The sequence below is a fragment of the Cutaneotrichosporon oleaginosum genome, assembly GCF_008065305.1.
Source record: "Cutaneotrichosporon oleaginosum strain ATCC 20508 chromosome Unknown ATCC20508_contig02, whole genome shotgun sequence".
Classification (NCBI taxonomy): Eukaryota; Fungi; Basidiomycota; class Tremellomycetes; order Trichosporonales; family Trichosporonaceae; genus Cutaneotrichosporon; species Cutaneotrichosporon oleaginosum.
The window spans coordinates 1,420,559-1,443,717 of NW_027072171.1; the positions used below are offsets into that span (position 1 = coordinate 1,420,559).

Here is a 23,159-nt window from a genome sequence, read left to right on the forward strand (position 1 = left end):
CGTGCCGTTTCCCCATGTACCCAGCCATCGCTTCTCTCGCAATCATCGCAATTAATAAGCTGTCACCTCTCCTTCTGTAACTCTTTTGCCCCAGGTGGTGCCGGTTGAACAGGCTTTCATATTTATGCTACTACTGCACACTACTGCTACTGATTTCTTCTCCCGCCTTCTTTTCAACAACGGCTGTTGGCACAAACGGGTATCTCGATGATGGGAATGGAGGGGTAGGAGGCTGTTGAATCCCTATGATGCAATGACGGTCATGATGTTGATACTTTTATACTTGCGATTTATTGTCGCTTAAAGGTTCTCGCGAGCCCACTTGGCGGCGTTGACGAGGTTGGTGAGCGACTCCTCAGTCTCCTTCCAGGCGCGGGTCTTAAGACCGCAGTCGGGGTTGACAACGAGGCGCTCAGCGGGGATGACCTTGACAAACGCGGCAAGCTTGTCCTTGATCTCCTGCTCAGAGGGGACACGGGGCGAGTGAATGTCGTAGACACCGGGGCCGATGTCGTTCTTGTAGCCGAACTGCTTGAAGGTGTCAAGCAGCTTGAGGTCGGCCTTGGAGGCCTCGATCGAAATGACGTCGGCGTCGAGGGCCTGAATGTGGGGGAAGATGTCGTCGAAGTCCGAGTAGCAGAAGTGCGAGTGGATCTGGGTCTTGTCCTCAACACCCGAGGTCGAGAGGCGGAACGACTCGACGGCCCAGGTAAGGTAGGCGTCCCAGTCCTCCTTGCGGAGAGGAAGACCCTCACGGATGGCGGGCTCGTCGACCTGAATGGCCGAGATGCCGGCGTTGGCGAGGTCGACGACCTCGTCGCGGAGAGCGAGGGCGAGCTGCTTGGCCTGGATCTCCTTGGAGACGTCGGCACGGGGGAACGACCAGTTGAGGATGGTAACGGGGCCGGTAAGCATGCCCTTCATGGGCTTCTTCGAGACCGACTGGGCGTACGACGACCAGCGAACGGTCATGGGGGCGGGGCGCGAGATGTCCGAAACGACAATGGGGGGACGGACGTAACGAGTGCCGTACGACTGGACCCAGCCGAGCTGAGTGAAGATGAAGCCGTTGAGGAGCTCGCCGAAGTACTGAACCATGTCGTTACGCTCGGGCTCGCCGTGGACGAGGAGGTCAAGGTCAAGACGCTCCTGGATGTCGACGACCGACTTGATCTCGTCCTCCATAGCCTTCTCGTACTGCTCCTTGGTGAGCTCACCCTTGCCAAACTTGGCACGGGCGACACGGATCTCCTTGGTCTGGGGGAACGAGCCGATGGTGGTGGTGGGGAACTTGGGGAGCTTGATGGCCTCGGCCTGAACCTTGGAGCGGACCGAGAACTCGGACTTGCGCTTGCTCATCTCGGGGGTGATGGCCTGGACGCGGTCACGGACAGCAGAGTCCGAGGTGCGCTCGAACTCGCGGCGGGCAGCGATGTCCTTGGTGTTCTTCTGGAACGCCTCGTTCTCCTCACCGTTGAGGGCAGCGGCAAGAGTGGCAACCTCCTCGCACTTCTCGTCGGCGAACGCGAGCCAAGCGACCTGCTCGGGGGTGAGCTTGGTCTCGACCTTGAGCGAGATGGGGGTGTGGAGGAGCGACGACGAGGTCGAGACGACAACCTTGTCGGCACCGAGGGCGGCGACAGCCTTCTCGGCGAGCTTCTTCGAGGCGGCGAGGTCGTTCTTCCAGATGTTGCGGCCCGAAACGACACCGAGCTCAATGCCCTTGCCGGTCGACTTGAGGGCCTCGAGGGCGGCGTCGAGCTGCTGGGGCTCACGGTTGAGGTCGAGGTGAAGGGCGGCGATGGGGAGGTCCTTGAGGAACTCGAGCGACTTGCCGACGCGGCCGTAGGCGGTAGTGAGGGTGATAGGGAGCTCAGCCTTGGCGAGCTCGGCGTAGGCCTTCTTGTAAAGGTCGCCGAAAGCCTCGGCCTTGTCAGTGACAAGGATGGGCTCGTCGAGCTGGACAGACGCGGCACCGGCATCCTTCAGCGACTTGAGGACCTCGACATAGACGGGGACGAGCTTGTCGAGGAGGTCAAGGGGCTTGAAGTCGGCGGGGGCGTCACGCGAAGCGCGGACGAGGGAGAGGTAGGTGATGGGGCCGAAGAGAACGGGGCGGGTCTCGATGCCGAGGTCCTTGGCCTCCTTGTACTCCTCGAGCCACTGGTTGCGAACGAGCTTGAACTCCGTGTTGGGGGCGTGGTCGACCTTGACGATGTGGTAGTTTGAGTCGAAGAACTTGCCCATCTCGTTGGCGGCGACGTCGATGCCCTTGGCGCGGTCCTGACGGCCACGGCCCATGGCTAGGGTTGTTAGCCGACAATCCCCAAAAACCACTTTGCGCCCTAACCTCCACCTGACCTCCACCGGGCCCCCACCAACGCGCGCGTGCGTGTTCCCTTCACGTTCCGACCTCCTTACCGCCCGCACTTTCTCAGCTCCCACCGCTACTACTCACCGAAGTAGGTGTCAATGGGGGACAGGCCCTGCTTGGTGAAGCGCTCGGGAACAACGTTGAAGTTGAACGAGTGGTCGAGCAGGCCATCGTAGAGAGTCGATTCACCTAGTCGTTGTCAGCAATTGCAATGGAGGAGGGGGGAAAGAGAAGGTCGAGGAATCTCGGCTTGGGGTGGAACTTACCCGAGGGGATGATGTCGACACCGGCGTTCTTGATGGCCTCCCAGCGCTCCTTGCGGACAGCCTGCGAGGCGGTCTGGAGCTCCTGCTCGGAGATCTTGCCGGCCCAGTAAGCCTCAGTGGCCTGTTGGAGGTTAGTACGGTCTAATGGTGTTCAAGGACCCCCTGTGAGGGGGCTGGGGAGGTAATCACCTTCTTCTGGGCACGGTTGATGCCAACGCTGGAGGAGTCAGCAAGGAGAGTCACTGGGGAGTACTCACCGAGGGTAACCAAGAACAGCGCTCTTGACGGACATGGTTGTGATTTTGGGAAAGAGTTGGGAAAAAGAGAGAGAAGAGAAGAGGAGCAAGTGGATTATATGGGGGCCTTCCAGCGTGGCAGGGCCATGAGGGGGCCAAGGAGGGGGCCATGGGCCATGAGCCATGAGCCAATCCAGAATCCAGGGCCCAGCAGCAGTTGGCTGGCAAGAGATCGGTGGTGGAACGACGGGGCTAATTCAAAAAAAGCCCAGGGTGAGTTAGGCGGGGCAGCAATCCCAGCATACCCAGCATCCCACTTGCGAAGGCGTGCTCATCCTCGCATGCTCAACTCGCTCGTGGCAGGTGGTGGTTCCGCGTGCCACTGCTAGTGAAGAGACATGAAGAGGTGAATAGGCGCCCATATGACCTGTGGCATGTCTCGGGTGCTCGCTCTAGACTCTTCCATCTGCGGTGAATGGACAGCGTGCCACGCCCATCTCTCAATGCCAGGCCGCCTCACAACTGTCCAACCAGGCGGCTCACAGTGAGGCAACAACGCGGTAATGCCCGAGTACACCATAGCTCTTCGTACTCAAGCTCACCATGTCAGGGATCCTGGCTCGCATGTTGGAAATGACGTGGAGGCGCACTGCACCTTGCGGAGAGAGCAGACTCGCTAGCTCGCTAGCTGCTAGCTCTCCAACAGGCATACAGCAGGCCCCAGGAGTCCTGACCCCCCCACCCCGCGATAATCAAGCACGTTCAATGGACGCGCCGGGGAAACGGGGGTGGGAGTTGGAGCACGATCGTCACATAACGCCATCAAAAGCCTGCTATTCGTAGTTTGCCCAAGTCTCTCCTCACCCAGCGCAAGGGCTTGCGCAGGCCCACCCATGCCATCCACTCACCACTCGTCTTATCGCGCTCGTGCTGCCAAAAACGTGCCAATCACCATTCTTCGACTTTCAACCTCGTCAGCCCTGGGTGCACGAGGCTCGCCATCGCTCTACCCGTACCCATCACCATACGCCGCCGGCTCCGTTCCGAGTCACCGGGATTCGGATACGGCCTTTGATCAGTGATGCATGGCACGTAATTCATCACGCCAGCGCTTGCGCTCCAGCGCTCCAGTCTGCTGGAATCCAAATCCGAGTCGATTTCCCCGCAATCAGCCAAGCGCTTGTTGACGCCCAAGCGCCCACGCGCCCACCTCACACTGCCATGGCCATGCAAGAATATTCTCGTCGTCACCACTGCCGCCCATCTAATCTAGGCACCTTGCATCTCGGGGCACGTCTGGTGTTTGGGTTGTGGCTGCGCCACGGAATGCTTGGAATGCAGCGCCGATCCCGATGTGCCTGCAATGGTCGCCGCTAATCTTTTCCACGGATCCTTTGGGCATGGCAGAACGAACACAGAGCTCCACCTCTTCGATCTCATAATACGGTCAAAGGTCTTCGCACGCTCTACTTGCTCGATCACAAATCGTCTCGCACCGCATGCCCGACACGGTTGGATACCGAGATGTTCACAAGCCTATGTCGCTATGGCACCAGCTCCACATCCTACATCACTCAACACTTACCCACAGAGACAGACCACGTACTTTCGAACGATTGCCTCGAGCGGGGCGGCTGGCGATATTTTATGTCACGTGACTGGCTTCTCGCCCGTCCTCGCTAGTATATCGGTTAGTATATTCGCCTCTCAGTAGAGAGACACCTTCGGGTAGATCGCGAAAGAGCAGGGTTCAACTCCCTGGCGGGGAAGAATATTTTTTGCGTTGTCCTCTTAATCGGGGTCTGGGGCAGAGACGCTTCTGCATACGAGGTTCATCATCAGCTTGATAAAAACTCGACTTCAGTCGCTGCATTGGGAGCTGAGCCGTAGGGACAATTGAGTCATGTAAGGGCTAAGTAGTATACACGGTGGCTCGTCTTTGAGGGGCAGATGATATTGCAGGACGCCTGAATGATAGATCGCAAGTCGGAGACAGCCTTGCAGACTTAGTGGGCAGGTTTGATGTCCACGATAAACAGGTATGTCCAGATGCAGAGAAACGGCCGCGGAGATAAACCGGAACCTCCTGCCCCACGCCGTAGACGCTTTAGCTCAGTGGGAGAGCGAGCGAGTGAAGCGTACAACGCCCAGTTCGTTCGGTCGTGTGTTCAATCCACACAAGCGTCATAATCAGCAGAAGCTGCAGTGTTCTTTTGGTTGTGAAGACAGGGTTCTGAAGCTCCGTCAGCTCGACAAAAGGTTGTCCATTGCAGGTGGCACCCCTCAGCACATGTGTCTACCTCACCGCCGTTGTACACAATATACATCGTTTTCGTCTTGAACAGATCCAACCTCCTAACGCGGCAACCTAGCCCGTGTACTCCACACCCTTGTCGCCGTACTTCCACTTGGTGAGAAGGACGAGGACACCAGCACTGCCACACAGGGCGGTGGTGATGGCGAACCCGGTCGTGTAGTTCGGAGCGTGGGACGAAGGCCAGAAGAATGAGCCGTAAACAGAAGCAAGATTGCCGAAGCCGTTGACCATGGCGATAGAGACTGCGCGCTTCTCGCGTCCGTCGAACATAGTCACCATCCACGAGAGAAAGATGGGGATGTTGGTCCAGATCCCCGCGGCGCCGAAGCAGATGAACGCGTAGCGCACCTGCGGCACATGCACTGTGGCGCAGATGATGAACGAGATGACGGAAAGCGTCGCGCCGCCTACGATGGTGTACGCCTTCATGCCGGTGCGGTCGGCGAAGACGCCGGCGGAGCAGCCGACGACCATGGCGACGACGTAGATCGGCACCGTCATGAACTGGAGCGTGCGGCCCGAGTACCCCATCGTCTTGAGGAGCGAGGGGAAGAAGTACGAGATGGTGCCGACCGAGCTGAGCATGTTGTACAGCACGAGCATGACCCATGTAATAGGGTCTGAGACCGAGTCCTTGAAGCCCTGCCAGTGCCCGACGCCCCTGTCCGCTTCGAGGTCGACTTCGCGATCGCTAGCGGCTACTAGGCGGGCGATGGCGAGCTTCTTCTCGTCCTCGGACAGCCACGGCGTCGTGAGCGGATAGTTTGGCAGCACGACATATCCGGCGAAAGCAATGACAACGGTCATAATACCCTCGATGATGAACATCCACTTCCAGCCGCGGATGCCGCGGACGCCCTCCATGCCCTCGATAAGCCCGCCGGCAAGCAGGCCGCCAAAGGCCCCCGACATCATGGTCGCCGAGTACAGCCCGGCGACGCGCTTGCTCATCTCCTCCGGCTTGTACCAGCACGAGATGACGAGCATGATGCCGGGGAAGAAGCCGGCCTCGACGAGGCCGAGCATGAAGCGGAACGCGACCATGCCGCCGAGGTTGGCGACGCCGACTACGGCGATGCACATGGCGCCCCACACGACCATGAGGGTCGGCACGAAGACACGCGGCGTCGAGCGCGAGAGCATCATGTTGCTCGGCACCTCCCACAGCAGGTAGCCGACGAAGAAGATGGACAGGACGAGCGAGTACTCGCTCGAGCTGAGGCGCAGGTCCGCCTCCATGCCCCCGACCTTTGCGTTCTGGCGTCAGCCATGCCGCACGTCTATCGCACCCCGATGTTCGTCCGGTCGAGGTAGTTCATGCAGAACATGACCCAGAGCATGGGGAAGAGGCGCATGTCGATCTTGCGCACCAGCCGCCGCTCCGCCTCCGTGCCGGGGAGGTAGACGTACGGCGCCTCGCTCGCCGTCTCTTTGAGCTCGTCCTTGCCCTTCTCGGCGTCCACAACCTCGACGACCTCGGCGCCGTCCGCCGCGCTGTCCTTGTTCTTGTTCCAGATCGCCATACCGGGGCCTCGTACACCTCCCATCCCCGCGCCGAGGCCTTTTATGCACTCCAGTCTGCCACTTGACATAATGTGCTGCCACGGTCGAGCCTATCCGACCCCGACCCCGCCCCCGCCCACTGCCCCAACCTGCCAGCCTGCCAGCCTGCCAGCCTGCCAGCCCGCGACCGCGAGCTGAGCGCTCAACTCTCCAGACCGTATCGCTCAACCGCGTCGAGCCGCCGTGCCGCCGTGAGCCGTTGGAACTTCCGCTACCCACCGGTCCCCGGTCTTGGGCAAGGCACGCCGCGCTCTGGCGAATGGGCAGCCGACATCGGCTACTAGCCTGGCGTGCTAGTTGCGCTGTACGGAAATAGGAGTCGGATACAAGGCGGCATGTGCCTTTCTGCGTCGATATCCGCGTCGCAAGCGAGGCACACTAGCCAGCTGCTGGCGCTGCGCTAATGCGCCACTCCTGGGCTGGGACTAGTCGGACATGTCGGGCGCTCTGTGCCGGAGTAAGTGGCACGTATGTGCGCGCGTGAACGGCGTTGCTAACGCCAGCAATAGCACGCGCCAAGGGCGGCGGTCTGGGGCAAGTGCGGGGTGCCGTGCACGGGCGAGCGGGGCGGGCGGCTTGGACGACGCGGAGAAGGGGTTGCATCAGGAAGAGTTGGTGCGGAAGTGGGGCACGGCGGGCGGACTGCCGCCCGCCGCTGTGGCTGCTGGGCTGGTGGCTTGGCACGAGTCTGGTCGGATCAGTAGTCACCGAAGCGGATACGATGTACTTGTTATACGACGGAGGGCGCACGGGCGTTGGGCGGGTCAAGCATGGGTGTCGCCAGTCGCTTTCGGAGCATGGGCGCTCGGCGCATGTTTGTCACGACGAGGTGTGGACCGCGGCGGGTAAGTTGGTGATTCTGGATGGTGGTGATGTGGCGCTTACTCTGGCAGAGCGCAATGGAAGTGGGTCAAAACGAAACTTCGAGCTCCGCCCTTGGAGTCTCAAGCGTTATGGGTATCGCGATGCCGGTGGACTCCACCGATGCCGAAGCTGTGGACATCGAGCTCGCCGGACTTGCCAATGCCGGAATGGTTAGCCCGTCGACGGCCGCCCACTACCCCCAACACAATCCTCACCCGGTGCATAATCATGGTTCAATTTTAATGAGTGCAATGATGGTTCTATGTACAGTCTCGCATGGCCCCTATGACAAGCAGGGCCGGTGCAAGAGTTTTGAGCAGCGTCGTGGCGACAGAGATACAGACAACCTCGCCCGCGAGGTGTAGAGTTCGAGTCCTGCCAGCGGACTAGATGCGCGAATCGGCGCCACGAGGTGCGCGGAACTCGCCCTGCTGACCCATCTGCTGGGCTGCGGTGTGCATGTCCCGGATCTGCGTCTGCTGCTGCAACGGGATGCTGCGGCGGGGCGGAGTGCCGATCTGGAAGGCAGAGTCTGGGCCGGGCGAGGGCATGCGGCTCGGCCCTATCGAGTCCGTCTCGGGGTACGCCTCGCCCCAGAGGTCAAGGGACGAGTCGTGGCGGCGCGCGAGGTTGGCACCGTTCGTGGCGGCGGAGAACGACGGAGGCGGCGAGCGGTCCTCGGCGTGCTCGGTCTCGCGCACCTCGTCCCATGGTACCTGGGTGTACCGGATGGGGTCGGGGGGAGGCGGGGCCGGGTCACCAGCATCATCAGGACCCCAGATCTGCAGCTCCGCGAGACACATCTTGAGGTGGCAGATCCACTTGTTGCGGCGCTGAACTTTGAGCGCACCCTGCTGCCAGTTCGACTTGTACGCAATGTCGGCGTTGAGGACCATCTTGCCCTGGGCAGGGATGTCGTCGACCGAAACGTCAAACACAGGACGGAAGTCGCGCGAGTTCTGCTTGCAGAACTTGAGCATCATAACACGCAGCGCCTGAAGCTTCTCAAATGTCGTGTTGTAGGCGACCTCGAAGGTGAACGACTCTGAAGTGGCGCCCGAGCGACGGACGTTTTCGATGACCTTGAGGGCGAGCACATTGTGCCCAATCCAGACAAACTTGCCGTCCGTGCGCTTGAAAGACGTTGACATCAGCTCCATCTTGGCGACTGTGTACGCCTTGCCGTCGATGTCGACACGGTCTCCGACATCGTAAGGGTGCTTGACGAAGAGGAAGATGCACGCGAGGAGAATCTCCTGCATGGTCGTACCGATCATCCACGAGAGCGAGAGGATGAAGGTGCCGGTTGAGGTGACAAAGGTGGAAACCTTGGTCGTGATCATGGCCGACATGATGAGGACGCATATACCGGTGACGAGGATGAGAAGAATGTCGTCGAGGCGGCGAACGGCGCCATCGAGATCGCGCATGGACGCCTCCAGCGACATTCGCTCGCGGTGGATCTCGAGCATGGTCGCGTCAATCTCGTCGCGGGTAGCATCGCCGTTGGCATCACGGTCAAAGACAGAGAAGGCCTGCTCAGCGCTCTCGAGGTCGGAGAAGAAACGCGCAATGTCGGCTATCGTGATGTGAGCAGCGCCCGGCTTGCGGAACGAATAGAAGATGCGGCGGCCGAGAGCTCTACTCTTGTTGGCCGAGGCGAGCGCAGCGGTGACCTTGTTGGCGGGCGAGTTGGTCTGGAGCACCGATGAGCCGGCCATCTCGGTGGCGACGTTGCCGAGAGCATTGGTGGTGCTCTGCGCGGCGGCCTTGACACCCTTGAGCACCTTGCGGATCGCCTTACGCCCAGCAGTCGTCTTGACCGACGAGGTGTCGTCGAGCGTGTCGCTGCGACCAGGAATGTCGTGCGAGTTCATGTAGAGCTTGGTGAGCATCTTGAACTGCCACTTCTGCTCGGTCAAGCGGTCCGCGTACGAGTCGCGGTGGAACTGGAGGGCGATGAGCTGGACAACGAGCTTCTCGATACCCCAGACGATGGTGCAGAGGAAGAAACCGAACAGGAGGTTGACGACAAGGTTGAGGTTGGCCCTTGAGGTAGACTCCTGGTCGCCCTCAAAACGACGTGAGATCAAAGGCGTGAATGAAATCCACGTGACGAGAGACCAGACGATAATCTTGCCAAAGTGGCCGAGGTTCTTGACAACGTCGGTGAATCGGCCCATCGAGGGAACGATGACAGCGATGGTCTGCTTGAACACGTGAGGGAACATCATGAACGCAGCCTTGGATGCCCAGAAGCCACACCACACGACTGTAAGCCAGATCGACCACCAGAGCTTGATGTCAGTGTGTGCCGGTGGGAGAGAAACTCACCAGCTTGACGCCCCAGATGTGGGAGTCGGGGTACGCAGTCACGCCGAGGATGCCGGGAATCCAGAGGAGAGCGAGGAAGGGGACAATGTAGAGGGCCCAGCGGAAGACGATGTTGCGGTTGATGGCCCAGAGGTACATGCGACTCAAGCGGGTCTTGCCGGCGTCGCCCTCGGCGAAGCGGAGACGCTCGTCCTTGGCATTGGCTGGGTTAAACGATTCCCACTCGGCGCTGAACTCGGCCCAACTGCCACGGCGGCTGTGGGCGAGCTTGGGACGCATAGGCTTCTCATTGGCGCCCAGGGTGTCGAGCGAAACGCTGCTAGCCGCAGCACTGTTGTCGGTGGTACCGGCAAGCGGCATGAAACCAAGCTTGCTACGGGCGCGAGGGCCAGGAGGACCAGGAGGGTTGAATTGATTCGCCACTGGAGCGGCAGACGCTGAGCGCGACGGTGGTTGCGAGCCGCTGAAGGTATCATTCAGTGGGACGGTGGTGAAGTCGACAGACTTGAGGGGAGCATGACGCTGCTTAGGGAGGTCGTGACCGGACGCGCTGGGTGGCGAGGACGAGAAAGTCGAAGGGGGATACTGGCCGTATCGCTCGGGAGAGTGGCCGTCGTAGGAGGACGGAGGGAGTCTGCTGCCGCCGACGAGAGTCTCGGTTGTATCGCCAGCGCTGTGCGACGCGCCGGGAGGAAGGGCGTAGCCTGTGTGTCAGCTGCTGCCTAAACAAGCTAAGGAGGAATGCGTGCCCCGACCACATGAGCCTATAGCCTACGCGTGCCCACCCGCACAGTTGAGACTGGGGAACAGAGGACGCCAAAAAGCAGTCGCGGCGCGGCACTTGGTATAGACACGTGGGCGCGACCCCGACTGCAGGCTTCAAGCTGGGGTAACGCGCAGTTCTTGCACTCACCCTGAGACTGCGCGAATGGGGTCTGCGAGGCGGACCGCACAAGCTGGGGCATGTCATAGGCCTCGTTGTCGCTGTTGTCGGTCGCATAGTCACTGCGGTTAGCGTCGGGAGCGAGGATGGTGCCGGGTGCCGGGTGACTGATGGGAGCGTGGGAGGGGCAAGGTGATCAAGCACAGACGGCCGTGACGTGATGCGCACAGATCGCCGCGTGTCCAGAGCAAGCTGCGCGCCGCTGCTGCTGCGGCGGAGCGATAGTCTGAGGGGTGGCTGCTTCGCGGCTTTGAGCGGGAGAGGAAGGGTGCGCGATGCGCGACTTACCGAACTATGTGCTCGCCAGCGCTCTCTTGGCCGGTGCTGCCCATCTCGGCGCGACGCATATCCTTTATGTCAGCCGCGGTCGGGGAGGTCTGGGGGCAGGGGGCGGAGGGGCGAGCGTTTGAGCGCCCGAGATGTCGACGTCCCGGGCGAGGAGGAGGGCAGGCTCAGCGTGCGTGTGTTGAGTACACGCATCGATGTGACTTGCGCGAGACGTGCTCACTCGGGCACTATCTTGATAGGAGGGATGTGGAGCACGACTGCCCCATCCCATCGCGCTCCAACGCGCCGGGCCCATAGAAGATGACTCACCGTAGCAAAAGACTGTGGGTTCGGGCGGCCTGGGTTGGCTGGCTGGCCTGACTGGCCGTGTGCGGGCCTGTTATCGCCCTGCATGGTGTAGATGGAGGAAGTGACGGACGCTTTGTGTCTAGTGTGCTCTAGTGGTGACTACAGAGGAAGAGGTGGGGGGGGAACGTTGACTGGAACACAGAGAGAGAGAGAGAGAGAGTAGAAGAGAGAGAGTGTCGGGAGACGAGACGGGCGTCGATGTCACTGGGAGATGGGAGATGAGAAAGACGACGAGGAGATGGAAGGATGAAGAAGAGGATAGGAATGGCGGTGCTGTACGAGACCCAGAATAACATTCCTCCTCTATCCAGTCTTCCACCCCCCCCCCCGATTCACCAGGGTCTGCTCGGTTCAGGCCCTGGCCCTCAGGCTGAGGCACCCCAAACTGGGGCGCAGCGGCGTACCTACCCTGTAACCCTGCCAACTGCCAGTCAGCCAGCCAGCGCTCAGACACAAGGGGTGGGGCGATAGAGTTTCGAGACGCGCCTGTCTTCCAACTGCGGCCGTGTACTGTACTGTAGCCATTGTGTTGCCCGCGCACTGCGTGTGAGCTCACCGAAGCCGAGTACTCACCGATCACCGAGTAGAGTAGCGCACTGCTTCCTGATCCTGCGGATTCAGTACTGCGAATGGGAGACTGACTGAGACTCGCTGCAGCAGTCACAAGTCCAGACAAAGGCCCCATCCCTTTTCCTGATCCCAGCCACGCACGCACTCTGGGGTGATCAAAAATACAAACCCTGTACAGTACAACTTCATCTTTCCCTGCATTATAGCTTGCAATAGCTTGCTTGTAATCATGCATTAGCCCATCGACGTCATACTCCACAACTGACTAACTCTGTACATGAGTAGTCAATGATCCAGTAATCTCCTCCAGTATAGTCTCCACAGCTCTACACAATAGGCCCACGCAATCTCCTCCCCTCTCGCTCCGCAGCGCGAATGCATCCAAATCCCATGATCCCAAGAACCCACAGGAACCCTAGAGCTACAACATGACACCTCGCATCTCCTGCACCTCTCCCTTCTCACCCATCTCCCCCGCCAACCCCGCCATGCCCATCGCCTACCCCTGCAACCGCGCGCCGAGCCACCCAGGCTTCTCCACAGCACTGCTCAACCGCTCCGAGCCCTGCCGCGGCTCAAGCAGCAGACTCTTTCTGTACAGCGCATCCAGCGAGCCGCTACCGCGCTCAGCCAGCACCCGCGTCAGGTACCGCTGCACCACATCAAGCTCCTTCAAGTCAAACGGCGTCTGGTACCGCTTAAAGTCGGCCGCGATGCGACCCAGCTTGACAAACTTGTCCTGGTTGATGAGCTGGATGTCGGGCGAGATCGTGCTCGGCCTCGTGTTCGGGTTGCCGTCTTGCGTAAACGTAATGTCGGACAGGATCAAGCCGAGGAATGGCAAGCACGGTTCCGTCACCTCCCGCAACCGCGCACGGTATGCGGCGTGGTTCTTCGTGTGCTCGATAACCCCGCGCAGGCGGTCCATCAGAAGGCGGTACTTGGGGTTCAGCACCGCCCACGTGTTCTTCAAACGTCCGATCGTGCTGCTGTTCAGGCCCGCGAGAACAGCGAACAAGGTCGAAAAGTTGTTCAACACGAGACATTTCTGGATGTCAGCCCCAGTTCAATCTCGCCACTCACGTCTGCCAGCTTGATAAAGAACTTGAGGAGTGCACCGCGGTGCTTTGTATCAAGCTCGTGCAGGATGACATCCGTCACCCAGCCAGTGATCTGGTTGCTGAGCGTGCTGAGAGCCTTCAGCTCGGGAACGCTCTTTTTGCCAGTCTGGAGCAGGTCCTCGGGCGCGACGGCCGCAAAGAGCTTGCTCTCCATGATCGTGAGCTGGCGTGCCAGCTCAGTCGCGTCAAAGTCTGTGATGTTGATGTTGGGCTGAGGAGTCTTGCTCAGCTGCGCCATAAGGGTCTTGCTGATGATCGGCGTCTTGACCGTCGCAGCGGGGTTGGGCGAGAGAACAATGGTGGTCGAAGCGCGGCTGCGATCAATCGACTTGCCGCTCGTGTGTCCAAGCGAGCTCTTCGAGTCACCGGCCTCCCCGTCCTTGTCGTTGAGGGCGGCCATGCGCTTTCGCAACGAGTCTTGCGCCCGCGACGCGAGTGGAACCGCCTGCATTACCTCCGAGTTGAGGAAGGCATCGAAGTGATCGAGAACAGCGTCATCGGTGGCGGGGCGCCAGTGGTGGTCAAGCCATGTCTTGAGGCAAATAATCACACGGTAGCGCACGGGCTTTTGCTTGTTCTCGGCCCACTTAGCCTGGGCCTCCTCACCAAGGCCGGCGACAACAGGTGGCGCCGCAATGTTGAAGCGCTGGATAAACGTCTCGAGCACGTCGGCGGGAGTGGAGAACAGCCGGAACGTAAGCCAGAACGACTCGGCGAAATTGCGGTCTGGGAGTCCATCGACGGGCGTAAGCTTCTCGATGAGCACGCGCAGGGTGCCGCCAACGAGAACGCCGTCTGGATTGAATGCGACCTCGCGCGGGTCATAGTCGTGCGACACGACCCAGAACCGCAGGTCGCCGTCCTCGTTCTTGCCGTCAAGCGAGAGTGCAGGTGACTCGGGCGGTGGGGGCGGACGAGCCGGTGCAGGCCCTGCCGGAGGCGTAAAGTTCTTCGCCGCGTGCTTGAGACCCTCGATGGACGGGTCGACGATGGGCAAGTCGCCATTGATCGGCTGGTCTGGGAGGAAGGCTGCGCCCTGCAGCTCGCCCGAGCTTGTCGAGTGTGGGAACGGCGAGGTCGTGGAGAGCTGCGAGATGGACGTGTGCGACTGCGATGAGAACGACGTCAGTGTCGGAGGGCGCGACACTGTCGATGACTCCGGCAGGTCGTCCGTCAAGTCAATCTCGTTCGCGAAAGCGGTGCGGCGCTTGGACGGCGACGACATGCTGGTCGAGCGCGACCTCGAGGCCTCGGTCGCGCAGTCCAGCTCATTACCCGCAGGGTGCGAAATCGGGCGCGAGCTGTGGCGTGGCGGTAATTTGCTGGTGCTGACGAGGTACTCGTCGTCCGTGCCCAAGTCTGCTACGATTTCCTCGTCGTCTTCATCCTCGAATCTCCGCACAGAGCCTTCGGTCGTGACGCGCGCGCCGTCACCGTTGAAACGCTTGTGGAGGTGCGTGAGACTCGTCGCGCGCCGCTGCAGGCCTTGTATGGACTGCGGGCCGCCGCGGATGCCCAGGCCGATGCCCTGATAGCCGCCCCGTGTTGACGACGAGTATCCTGCCGTGGTAGTGGTGTCGGAGTGGTCCTCTGAATCCGGGACGGTTCTACGCACAACGCGGGCGCACTCGGATCCTGCGCGCAGAGTCAACGTGGTGTGTTGCAAGAGATGGCTCTTCTCGTCGTCGTACTGGTCACTGCTGGCCTCGGTGAATGGTGCGTTGGCAACCTTCTCTGCGCTTTCCACAAGGTTGCTCGCCGCGTCGAACAGCTCATCCCGCGCGACCTTGAGTCCTTCAATTTCGCGCTGGCGGATGCCAAGCGGGCCAGCTCCGCGCCCGACTCCCTCAATGATGGAAAGGAGCTCGCGCACGGTGTCAACCGTCTCGCGCGTGAGTTCAATAAGGTACGCGTGACTCGACGGATGCGAGTCGATATGGTGTGAGTGGATGTGGCCGATAAAGCTGGCAATTACGGATAGCAAGCCGTCCTCGGCCGCCGCAACAGCCTCGTGAACCTCTTGCCCGCTAGTGTATGCGTACACTGCATGCTCAGCTTCTTCCTCCCGTCTGGTTGGCACGGCCGAGGTGCTCTGCGACAGATCTGGTGTGACAAAGTCAGGTGAGCTGCCCCCTGATAGCAAGAGCTCGAATGATGTCGAACGTGCGATCCGGGCAGCCGACGAGGTCCGTGGTCGGCCTCGCAGCGAACCGCCGAATCCGCCGAGCCCAGGTGACGACTGGCCAGACGAGGCCGGCGACATCATGGCCGTCGAGAATGCGGGGCTCGGCCGCGAGGACGTGCTCACAGGCATTGGGGGTGGTGGACTGTTAGTACCCTGTCGCCGGGCGGCGTAACGCAAGTCGTTCGTGCTCGCCGACTTGAGTCTAAATGTAGACCCGCGGTCGCCCGAGTGCCCATTAACTGTGACACGCATTCTTCGCGACGACGTGAATGCTGTATGCAACCCCGCCTCGGAGCAGCTATCCTCCTCATCACCGACTGGTACGCCTAGTTCGCTCGCCACGGCGACGAAACGACGAATGGAACGAAACAGCGACGTCACTTCGGCAAGCGTCGCTTCGACAAGCTCCTCTGGGTACGGCTGTTGGGAAACCTGTAGCCGCTTAGCACTGTTCACGAACGGCGTAAGGCCGTTTAGGGTCGCTGATCGGGCCCTGCTCAAGGCAGAGTTGCGGAGCAAGTCCGAGTGCTTCTTGACACAACCTGTCCGTGACAGAATAGTGCGGATGCTAGCCAGAACGGCTTGAGCGTAGTGGGCGACAGAGCTCTGGTTTGGCTGGTCGCGAATGTCGCGCTGGTACGCGGTAAGAGCAGCAATTGCTGGTTGCAAGAGCGCATTGTACTCGTCGGACAGCGGTGACGTCGTATGGTTGACAGTTGAATACGACTGTTGGGATGTATGTGACTGGTAAGAGGCGTAGGATGCCGACGACAGCATTGAAGCGTGACGCGACCTGGCCTCGGTGAACGAGCTGGCGACGTTGCGCGTTGTGTCGTGTCCCACGCCCCTGGGGCTGGATGGGGGCTCGCCGCGAGACTCACGTCGCGATGACTGAGGTCAGCTTGGAATATAAATGACACGGGGGTAGCCGCGCCGCAGCCTTCCTTGGCCTCGAAAATGCGCGCTCGGTGGAGAGGACAAAAGAAAGGTAGAGGACAAAGGAAACGCACCTGGCCCCAGTCGAACGGCTTGACATAGTTGCTCGGAAACCAGCCTCTGCGGCTGTCGCACTCGCCGTCCCACCACCCGCTAGGATCGCGTGTAATGACACGAATGTATTGCCCGCCGCGAAAGGAGAGGTATACGAGGGCGTCTGAGCTTGTGCTAGCTTGTGCGCCGCCCATCATGCTGCCGTCAAAGTCAACGAGAGCGACGACCATGCTGCTCTGCCTGTGGTGGTGGCCCGAGGAGCGGGATGGTGAGGGAGGAGTGTTGGGCGCTGTGCTGCTCGTGCGGCGCGATCGCCGGTATCCGGAGACGGATTGGTTGGAGAGCCTTGAGACGTGCCCCGTGCTGCTGTCGTCGGGGCCGCTTGCTGCGGCACTTGCCGCACTGGCCCTCCTCATGCTTGGGCCTGCTGCTGAAGAGGAAGCGTGGGCATTCGAGTGGCGCGAGTGGTGAGTGGAGGAGGAAGAGGAAGGGTTGTGGTGGTGGTGGTGGTGTGAGTGGGAGAACTGTGAGGGTGGGTGTTGGCGATGGTGAATGTGTCGATCATGAGAGGTTCCGGCAGTCCCGCTTGTGGCGGGGAGGAACGAGGATGAGGAGGAGGAGGAGGAGGAGGTGGTGGTGGTGGTGGATGATTGTTGATGTGGTGGGTCAGTTGTGCCGAGATGCAGACGCGCCGAGGCGTCTGCAGGCAGCATGATGGGGGGAGGGGGGGAGGGGGATGATGATGATGATGCTGAGAATGTCTTGAGTGTTGAGAAGAGAGAAAGAGCATGGAGAGGAGATGGGGGGGTTGTTAGGATGTCCAAAGGAACAAGGGGAGTGGGGGGGGGGGGGGGGGGGGGGAGGGAGGGAGGGAGGGAGGGTGCAGAGTGGAGGGCGGCGACACGCTACGCGCTCATGGTCCATGGTGGAGGCGAGGGAAGGTGCCACTGGGTGGGTGGGGCGTGACCACCTACCTACCTATTACCCAGGGTCTTTCAAAAGTTGCCGGTAACGGAATAGCAATTAGGGTAGTTTCAGGGGAGCATCACAGGGTGAGCCCTCCACCGATGTCACGGCCTTGGTTTGCTTCAACTGCTCTGTGCAACTACACTGTGCTGTATCGTCGCACTTGTCGCACTCGGCGCGCATCTCCCTTCGGCCGTGCTTGCATCTGCACCCCTGTGTTATCCTCCCAAGCCCCGAACGCAGCCCCGAAGATGCGGGGGGGGGGGGGGGGGGGGGGGGGGGTGAGGGAGATGACTGGGAAGCACAGAGTGGCCCGGCGGGTGCATCGGCGCCGCGAGATTACTTTTTCAAGGGCGAGTCAGGTGCGCGACCTTGCTCCTCCAGTACAGTATCGGGCACCGACATCTCCAGGCCTCGCACGCCAATGTCACGTTCACCGCAATCATGTCCCCCCCCCCCCCACTGAACTCCACACGCACCAGAGGGCTAGCGGGTGCACAAGCGTGACGCTGTAGCCACATTCTGATGAATCAATTCCACCTGCACAGTTTAGTAGGCGCCATGCCGGCGCCATTGTGGCGCCGCGTCGTTTCGTGTCATGTGTCGTGTGCTCGAGAGAGTCTCCGCTTTGCATCGCCCACCTGGCCCATGGCCTATGGCCCACCTCTTGGCTCAGCACGCGACACGCGACACGCGACGCGTTCTGCATCCGAAACTCTGCCCCGCGGAAGCATTCCGGAAGAGCGTATCTTCATCTACTCTGCGTCCACTGTTGTCCGTTGTCGGTGTGCATGCCACACGTCTGGTGAAGCGGAACGAAGGAGGCATACTGTACAGTGTAGCGTGCAGGACGCGCAGGACGCGACCGGTCACATCACAAGAGAGGGTGGGCAGAATAACGGCAGCGGCAATGTGCCATCCGTGCCATGACAGGACCAACGGCTGGAATGCCGTTGCCGTGCTCATTCCTGGCACTGGCCTTTGCCGGAGCCGAGGGAGATAAGGAGCGGGGCCTGGCTTGTAGCTTCTCTAGATTTTCGGGGTGCACGCAACTCTGCACACATCCGGCAACAGTCGTTCGCATGTGCATTGGTGTCGCAGAGCAGTGCTGGAGCGATCAGCAAAACGTCATCACGCTGACTGGTGGCCCCCCAGCCATCGGTCCTCCGATCTCTGAGACGGCACCCAGCGTAGCGTAAACCCGTCGTCGCACTCGAGTCAGGTCACCAACTACCAGCTACCAGCGAGCAGGCGTACAGGCGTACACAGGCGTCAGGCAGGCTGAACTGCGGCACTGACATGGCTAGGTATAAGGTAGTCACTGCCCTCCCTGATCGCCTGATCGCCTAAGCTCCTGATTTCGCCAATGTACCAATGTACACCTTGTATACCTTAAGCCACGAGGCCTCGAGGGATGGCGGAACGCAGCTTATTAAGTGGAGCTCGTCGTGGACTGCGCCTCGGGTGCTCGTCGGATGATTTGTGCCTTCGGGCATCGGGTCAATCGCCAGTGTGGACGACGGGTGGGCGCAGGGGATGCACGATCAGCCGATCAGCGGGTGAGGGTGAGGGCATGCTGAGCAGAGGTGCGGCTCACACGAGGTTGTGTTCGTGAGATGCATACGACGGCAGATAACATCAGCCAAGATTTAGGCTCCGGGTTGGGACACTGAGAGAATTCTGGTACTGGGGCAGGATTTTTGATCAGAAAGTGGGGCAGGAACAAATTTGTCTGACATTCAACAAAGTGGGGCAGGGCACCCACTGCCACGTGCCTCCCGCCACACCCGCAAACGCCGCCGCCGCTGCCCATCACCCGCGCCTGGATTCGTCCCCCGTCCGACGTAGCCGACACCATCCCGTCGCTATCGTCGCTGTCGTCGTTGTCGTCGCCGCCGTCTCCACCACCAGCACCATGCGCGCCGCCGCAGTCCTCAGGAACGCCGCCAAGGGCGCCGGCACGCCCAAGCCCATGTCCGCCGAGCCGACGCTCTACCACCTCGCCTCTACTGTACGTGATCGCGCGGGCGCGCTGACCCCAGGGCTTCTGGAAGAAGTTCCGTACGTCGCCGGCGCCGGCACCGGCCGCGAGGGAAGCAGGATAGGCGGGGTAGTAGGCGTGTGGGAGTGGTGCTGCGCGGAGGACGCTGAATCAACCTTCTTCCTTCCTACAACAGCCCGCTCCGCTCACTCCTCGACCTTGCCTCTCCGCCCCCCGCCCCCCATCCCACCCTCCCGAACCCACTAACCCCAGGCGACGTCGTAGCCGTCAACCCCCTCATCTCCTCCGGTCTCCCGCTGCAAGACAAGCACCGGTACCCGCCCCCCGCCTCGCGTCCTGAGCGGTACGCGACGCCGGCCACAGCCGCCTCCGACGTCGCCTTCAACCAATACTACAACCGCGACGTGCGCCGCGCGTACCCGAAGACGTCGGTGGTGACGCAGGCCGAGCTGAGCGCGCTGCTCATCGCCGCGCCTGCGCTCAAGGCCGTGTCCGAGGGCGCCGAGGGCGTCGACACGGCCTCGACCGCCGTCGTGACGGCCGAGAACGCCCCGGCACTCACCGCCGTCATTGAGCAGCTGCCCACCGGCCGCTCGTTCGTCGGCGGCGGCATCGAGACCGCCGCGCGCGAGGGCCTCCCCCCAACCCCGCCGGGGTCGCGCGCCGGAGGCAGCAAGTGGGTCCCCAAGCGCGGCCTCGAGATTCCCGTCAACCCACACACTTATTTCCCGATTGAGGGTTATACTTAGGCTGCGAGAACATAGAGATGTAAGGTAGTGCATTTGGCGTGGTGGGGCGGAGGTTTGGGAGGTTGGATTGGACCGGTGGTGTGATGTACATGGAGTGGGAGTGATGGAATGGTGATGGAGTGTGATGGAGTGATAGAGTCGTGGGGTTGAGGAGTAATGGGTGGATGGTCGTGGAAGGACGAGTGATGGAGTGATGTAGAGGAGAGGTGGCCGGTCGTCACAGAGCGTGTGATGCGTAAACATCGAGGTGGTCCAACCTCCATGCCGAGTCCAAGTCCGTGGAAGCGTGATCCCACACCCAATCGATCAAACGTGTCCCAACAATCCATGCTGTACAATACTGTAGAAAACTAGACGAGTCCCAAGTCCGCCACCAGCCTCGCTCCGTCCGCCTCACTCAGGGGCGCCTCCAGCCCCGACTCCTGCACCCAGTTGTACGCCTCGCTGATCAACGCGTCTGCAAGGGGCACATCGTGCGCCGCCAGTGTCCTAATCACGTCCGCAACGGCGGTGATAGCCTCCCGCGAAGCAGGAGAGATGGGCTGTCATGAGCAAATGTCGTGCTCGAACCACACTCACATCATTGTCGTTGCGGTACACGCCCTCCGAGTCGAAGCCCTCGCCGCCCTCGCGCGCCGTCGCGCTCGTCCCAAGCGACACCCACACGAACCCGTTCATGCCCACAATAACATCCACGCCGCTCGGCCCACACGGCTTGGGGATGTGCACAAAGTGCGACTTGAGGCGGCGCACGAGCCGCGGCGGAATCACCACCAGCTGCCCATTACGCAGCTTGCCGTACTTGAGCGAGCGGGTGTGCAGGGACATGGCGCCGTCCCCGAAAAACGCTTGGACTTCCGCGACGAGGAGCTGGTGTCAGCCGCGCCGCACGCACACGCACATCTCCTTCCGCGAGGAACTCGCGCATCTTGAGCGCGTCACTCTCGATCTTGCGCCGCACCACGCCGCCAGGCAGGTTCACGGACGAGAGCATGAGCACGGCGTCTTGCCGCGCATTCGCTTCCACGCGCCACCGTTGCGCGCCGACGTCGACGATGCGCCCGATCACCAGGTCGCCCACCTCGGGCACGTAGCGCGACTGCAGCGGCTTGACGCTGATGAGCTTGTTCACGCGCTGCACGGTGCCGGCGACGGAGGAGACGATCGAGTCCGAGTCGACATATGTGCCGTGGCCACTGATGTCAGCAGGCGCCCAATGAGTATCTGGTGGACGAGGGGGAGGCGGTGACGGCGACTCACCGCATGTACTCCTTTGCGCTGGCGATGACCTCTCCGGGCGCGACGACCGAGTTGCTGGGTCCCTCGCCGAAATCGACGTCCATCTCATCGAGGGGCTGGGGTGGTGGCTGGATCCGTGCGACTTGGAACATGATTGATACGCGTGTAGAGCAGATGCCGACAATGCAAGTTGCAGAGTATCAGAAATCTAAACAGCAGGCTCGATTACGCCGCCATGTGGCATGATCGCCGTCCACATTGGGTGGCAAATAGCTCCAGCAATGTTCCCATCACACTCCTCCGTCTCGCATCAGCTACCTCCACGATGCAGAACGAAAAGGGCGCAGAAGGCTACAAGCCGGATCTCCTCGTGCTCGTCTGGGTCCACGGGTGAGTAGAGCCGCTGGCGTGCGTCTAACTCCTAGATTCAAGGGTAACGAAGTGACGTTCGAGGGCTTCCCATCACGTATGGCTTGCTCTTTCGCAGCTGACGACAGGTATCGTGCGCATTCTCGAGGACACGCACCCTTCTTTACATGTCCAGTCTCACGTCTTCCCGGCGTACGAGACGCGTGGCGAGCTTGTGAGGTCCGCGCTGTTCACAGCTGACACCAGAGCGCCGCGACGGAGAACTTTGTCGAGTGGCTCGCGACCAAGGTCGTTGAGCTCGAGAACGGTGCTGGCCGAGGGCGGGGGGCGGGGAGCGCCAGAGTTGTGCTCATGGGCCATTCGTGAGCCACGGTATCGCGCCAGCTGACGGCAGTATGGGTGGGCTCCTCATTGCCGACGCTACATCGCGGATAGCCGCGACGACACGCATCGAGGACCCGATGTGGCCGAACGTCGTGGCGACGCTGGCCTTCGACACACCGTATTTGGGTCTGCACCCGCACGTCTTTGTGAGTTCCTCTCAGACTCTGCTGACTCAGAAACACGGCTTCTCGACCGCCGCGGGACACGTCGAGACGGCGCGGACGGCCGCGAGCGCGCTGGCGATGCTCTCGCCCGTCGCTGCCGGGCTGGGGTGGGGCAAGGCGAAGGAGGCCGAGGAGCGGCAGAAGAAGGAGGCCGAGGAGGCGCGCGCGCGGGGCCAGCAGCCCCAGCCGACGAGCTGGTGGCAGGGCAAGGCGGCGGTCGGGCTCGGCGCGATCGCGGTGGCCGGCGCCGCGGCGGGCGCGGCGTACTTTCGCCGCGAAGATCTCGCGACGGGATGGAAGTGGGGGTCGGAGCATATGACGTTCGTGCGCAACTTGTGGGATGCAAAGGCGCTGCGGGACAGGCTGGACCGCATTGCCGAGCTGCAGAACTCGCGCAACGTCACCTTCGCTAAGTGAGTAGACATTGGGCGCGCTGACGGCAGCTTCTACACCTGCCTTCCTGCGAGCGGGACGCACCTCACCCGGCGGACGTTTGCGATCATCCCCTCGCCGAGCGAGGCGATTGCGACGCACTGGATGCCCGCCATCAACACGGTCGCGAAGGACGAGGTGAATGCCCACATGGGCATGTTCAACCCGCGGAACAACGACGGCTTCTACGACCTCGGGCTGGCCACTGTGCGCATTATTGCCGAGCGGCTAGAGGAGGAGGGCATCCATCGGGCTGGGGGAGCCTCGGGCGACGCGCAGAGCGTGAGCGAGAAGATGGGGTCGGGGCTGGGAAGTGGGACGGCGGACGATCCTGTGCTTGTAGACGTATAGAGGGTGATAGAGCTATGTCATTGTTGTTGCAGGTGACGCTGGAGTCGCCTTCTGCCATTGACGATGAATGATTGCCTCTATTATGACTATGTACATCTACATTT

At 61.2% G+C, this 23,159-nt stretch overlaps 7 protein-coding genes across 7 annotated transcripts; 2 read left to right on the plus strand and 5 right to left on the minus strand.

The window, feature by feature from the left end:
- Positions 1 to 300: 300 nt before the first annotated feature.
- On the minus strand, positions 301 to 2,932 carry COLE_02257 (uncharacterized protein; the record flags this gene model as incomplete). The annotated part of the gene is made up of 5 exons (XM_018425608.1): positions 301 to 2,303; positions 2,459 to 2,563; positions 2,641 to 2,761; positions 2,830 to 2,857; positions 2,898 to 2,932. The coding sequence occupies 5 exons, from the start codon at positions 2,930 to 2,932 to the stop codon at positions 301 to 303; spliced, it is 2,292 nt and encodes a 763-aa protein (XP_018275555.1).
- Positions 2,933 to 5,244: 2,312 nt separating this feature from the next.
- Positions 5,245 to 6,548, minus strand: COLE_02258 (uncharacterized protein; the record flags this gene model as incomplete). Its single annotated transcript, XM_065626202.1, has 2 exons — positions 5,245 to 6,450; positions 6,483 to 6,548. 2 exons carry the CDS (start codon positions 6,546 to 6,548, stop codon positions 5,245 to 5,247), a joined length of 1,272 nt encoding a protein of 423 aa, XP_065482471.1.
- Positions 6,549 to 8,006: 1,458 nt separating this feature from the next.
- On the minus strand, positions 8,007 to 10,314 carry COLE_02259 (uncharacterized protein; the record flags this gene model as incomplete). Its single annotated transcript, XM_018420552.1, has 2 exons — positions 8,007 to 9,917; positions 9,955 to 10,314. 2 exons carry the CDS (start codon positions 10,312 to 10,314, stop codon positions 8,007 to 8,009), a joined length of 2,271 nt encoding a protein of 756 aa, XP_018275557.1.
- A 2,288-nt stretch (positions 10,315 to 12,602) lies between these two features.
- Positions 12,603 to 16,815, minus strand: COLE_02260 (uncharacterized protein; the record flags this gene model as incomplete). Its single annotated transcript, XM_018427004.2, has 3 exons — positions 12,603 to 13,151; positions 13,187 to 16,300; positions 16,420 to 16,815. The coding sequence occupies 3 exons, from the start codon at positions 16,813 to 16,815 to the stop codon at positions 12,603 to 12,605; spliced, it is 4,059 nt and encodes a 1,352-aa protein (XP_018275558.1).
- A 2,522-nt stretch (positions 16,816 to 19,337) lies between these two features.
- COLE_02261 (uncharacterized protein) lies at positions 19,338 to 20,116 on the plus strand (the record flags this gene model as incomplete). Its single annotated transcript, XM_018420454.1, has 3 exons — positions 19,338 to 19,376; positions 19,408 to 19,426; positions 19,620 to 20,116. The coding sequence occupies 3 exons, from the start codon at positions 19,338 to 19,340 to the stop codon at positions 20,114 to 20,116; spliced, it is 555 nt and encodes a 184-aa protein (XP_018277328.1).
- A 350-nt stretch (positions 20,117 to 20,466) lies between these two features.
- COLE_02262 (uncharacterized protein) lies at positions 20,467 to 21,507 on the minus strand (the record flags this gene model as incomplete). Its single annotated transcript, XM_018423745.2, has 4 exons — positions 20,467 to 20,658; positions 20,696 to 20,986; positions 21,018 to 21,312; positions 21,377 to 21,507. 4 exons carry the CDS (start codon positions 21,505 to 21,507, stop codon positions 20,467 to 20,469), a joined length of 909 nt encoding a protein of 302 aa, XP_018277327.1.
- A 173-nt stretch (positions 21,508 to 21,680) lies between these two features.
- Positions 21,681 to 23,055, plus strand: COLE_02263 (uncharacterized protein; the record flags this gene model as incomplete). The annotated part of the gene is made up of 7 exons (XM_018426843.2): positions 21,681 to 21,745; positions 21,781 to 21,821; positions 21,853 to 21,938; positions 21,971 to 22,086; positions 22,119 to 22,254; positions 22,285 to 22,685; positions 22,716 to 23,055. The coding sequence occupies 7 exons, from the start codon at positions 21,681 to 21,683 to the stop codon at positions 23,053 to 23,055; spliced, it is 1,185 nt and encodes a 394-aa protein (XP_018277326.1).
- Positions 23,056 to 23,159: the final 104 nt, after the last annotated feature.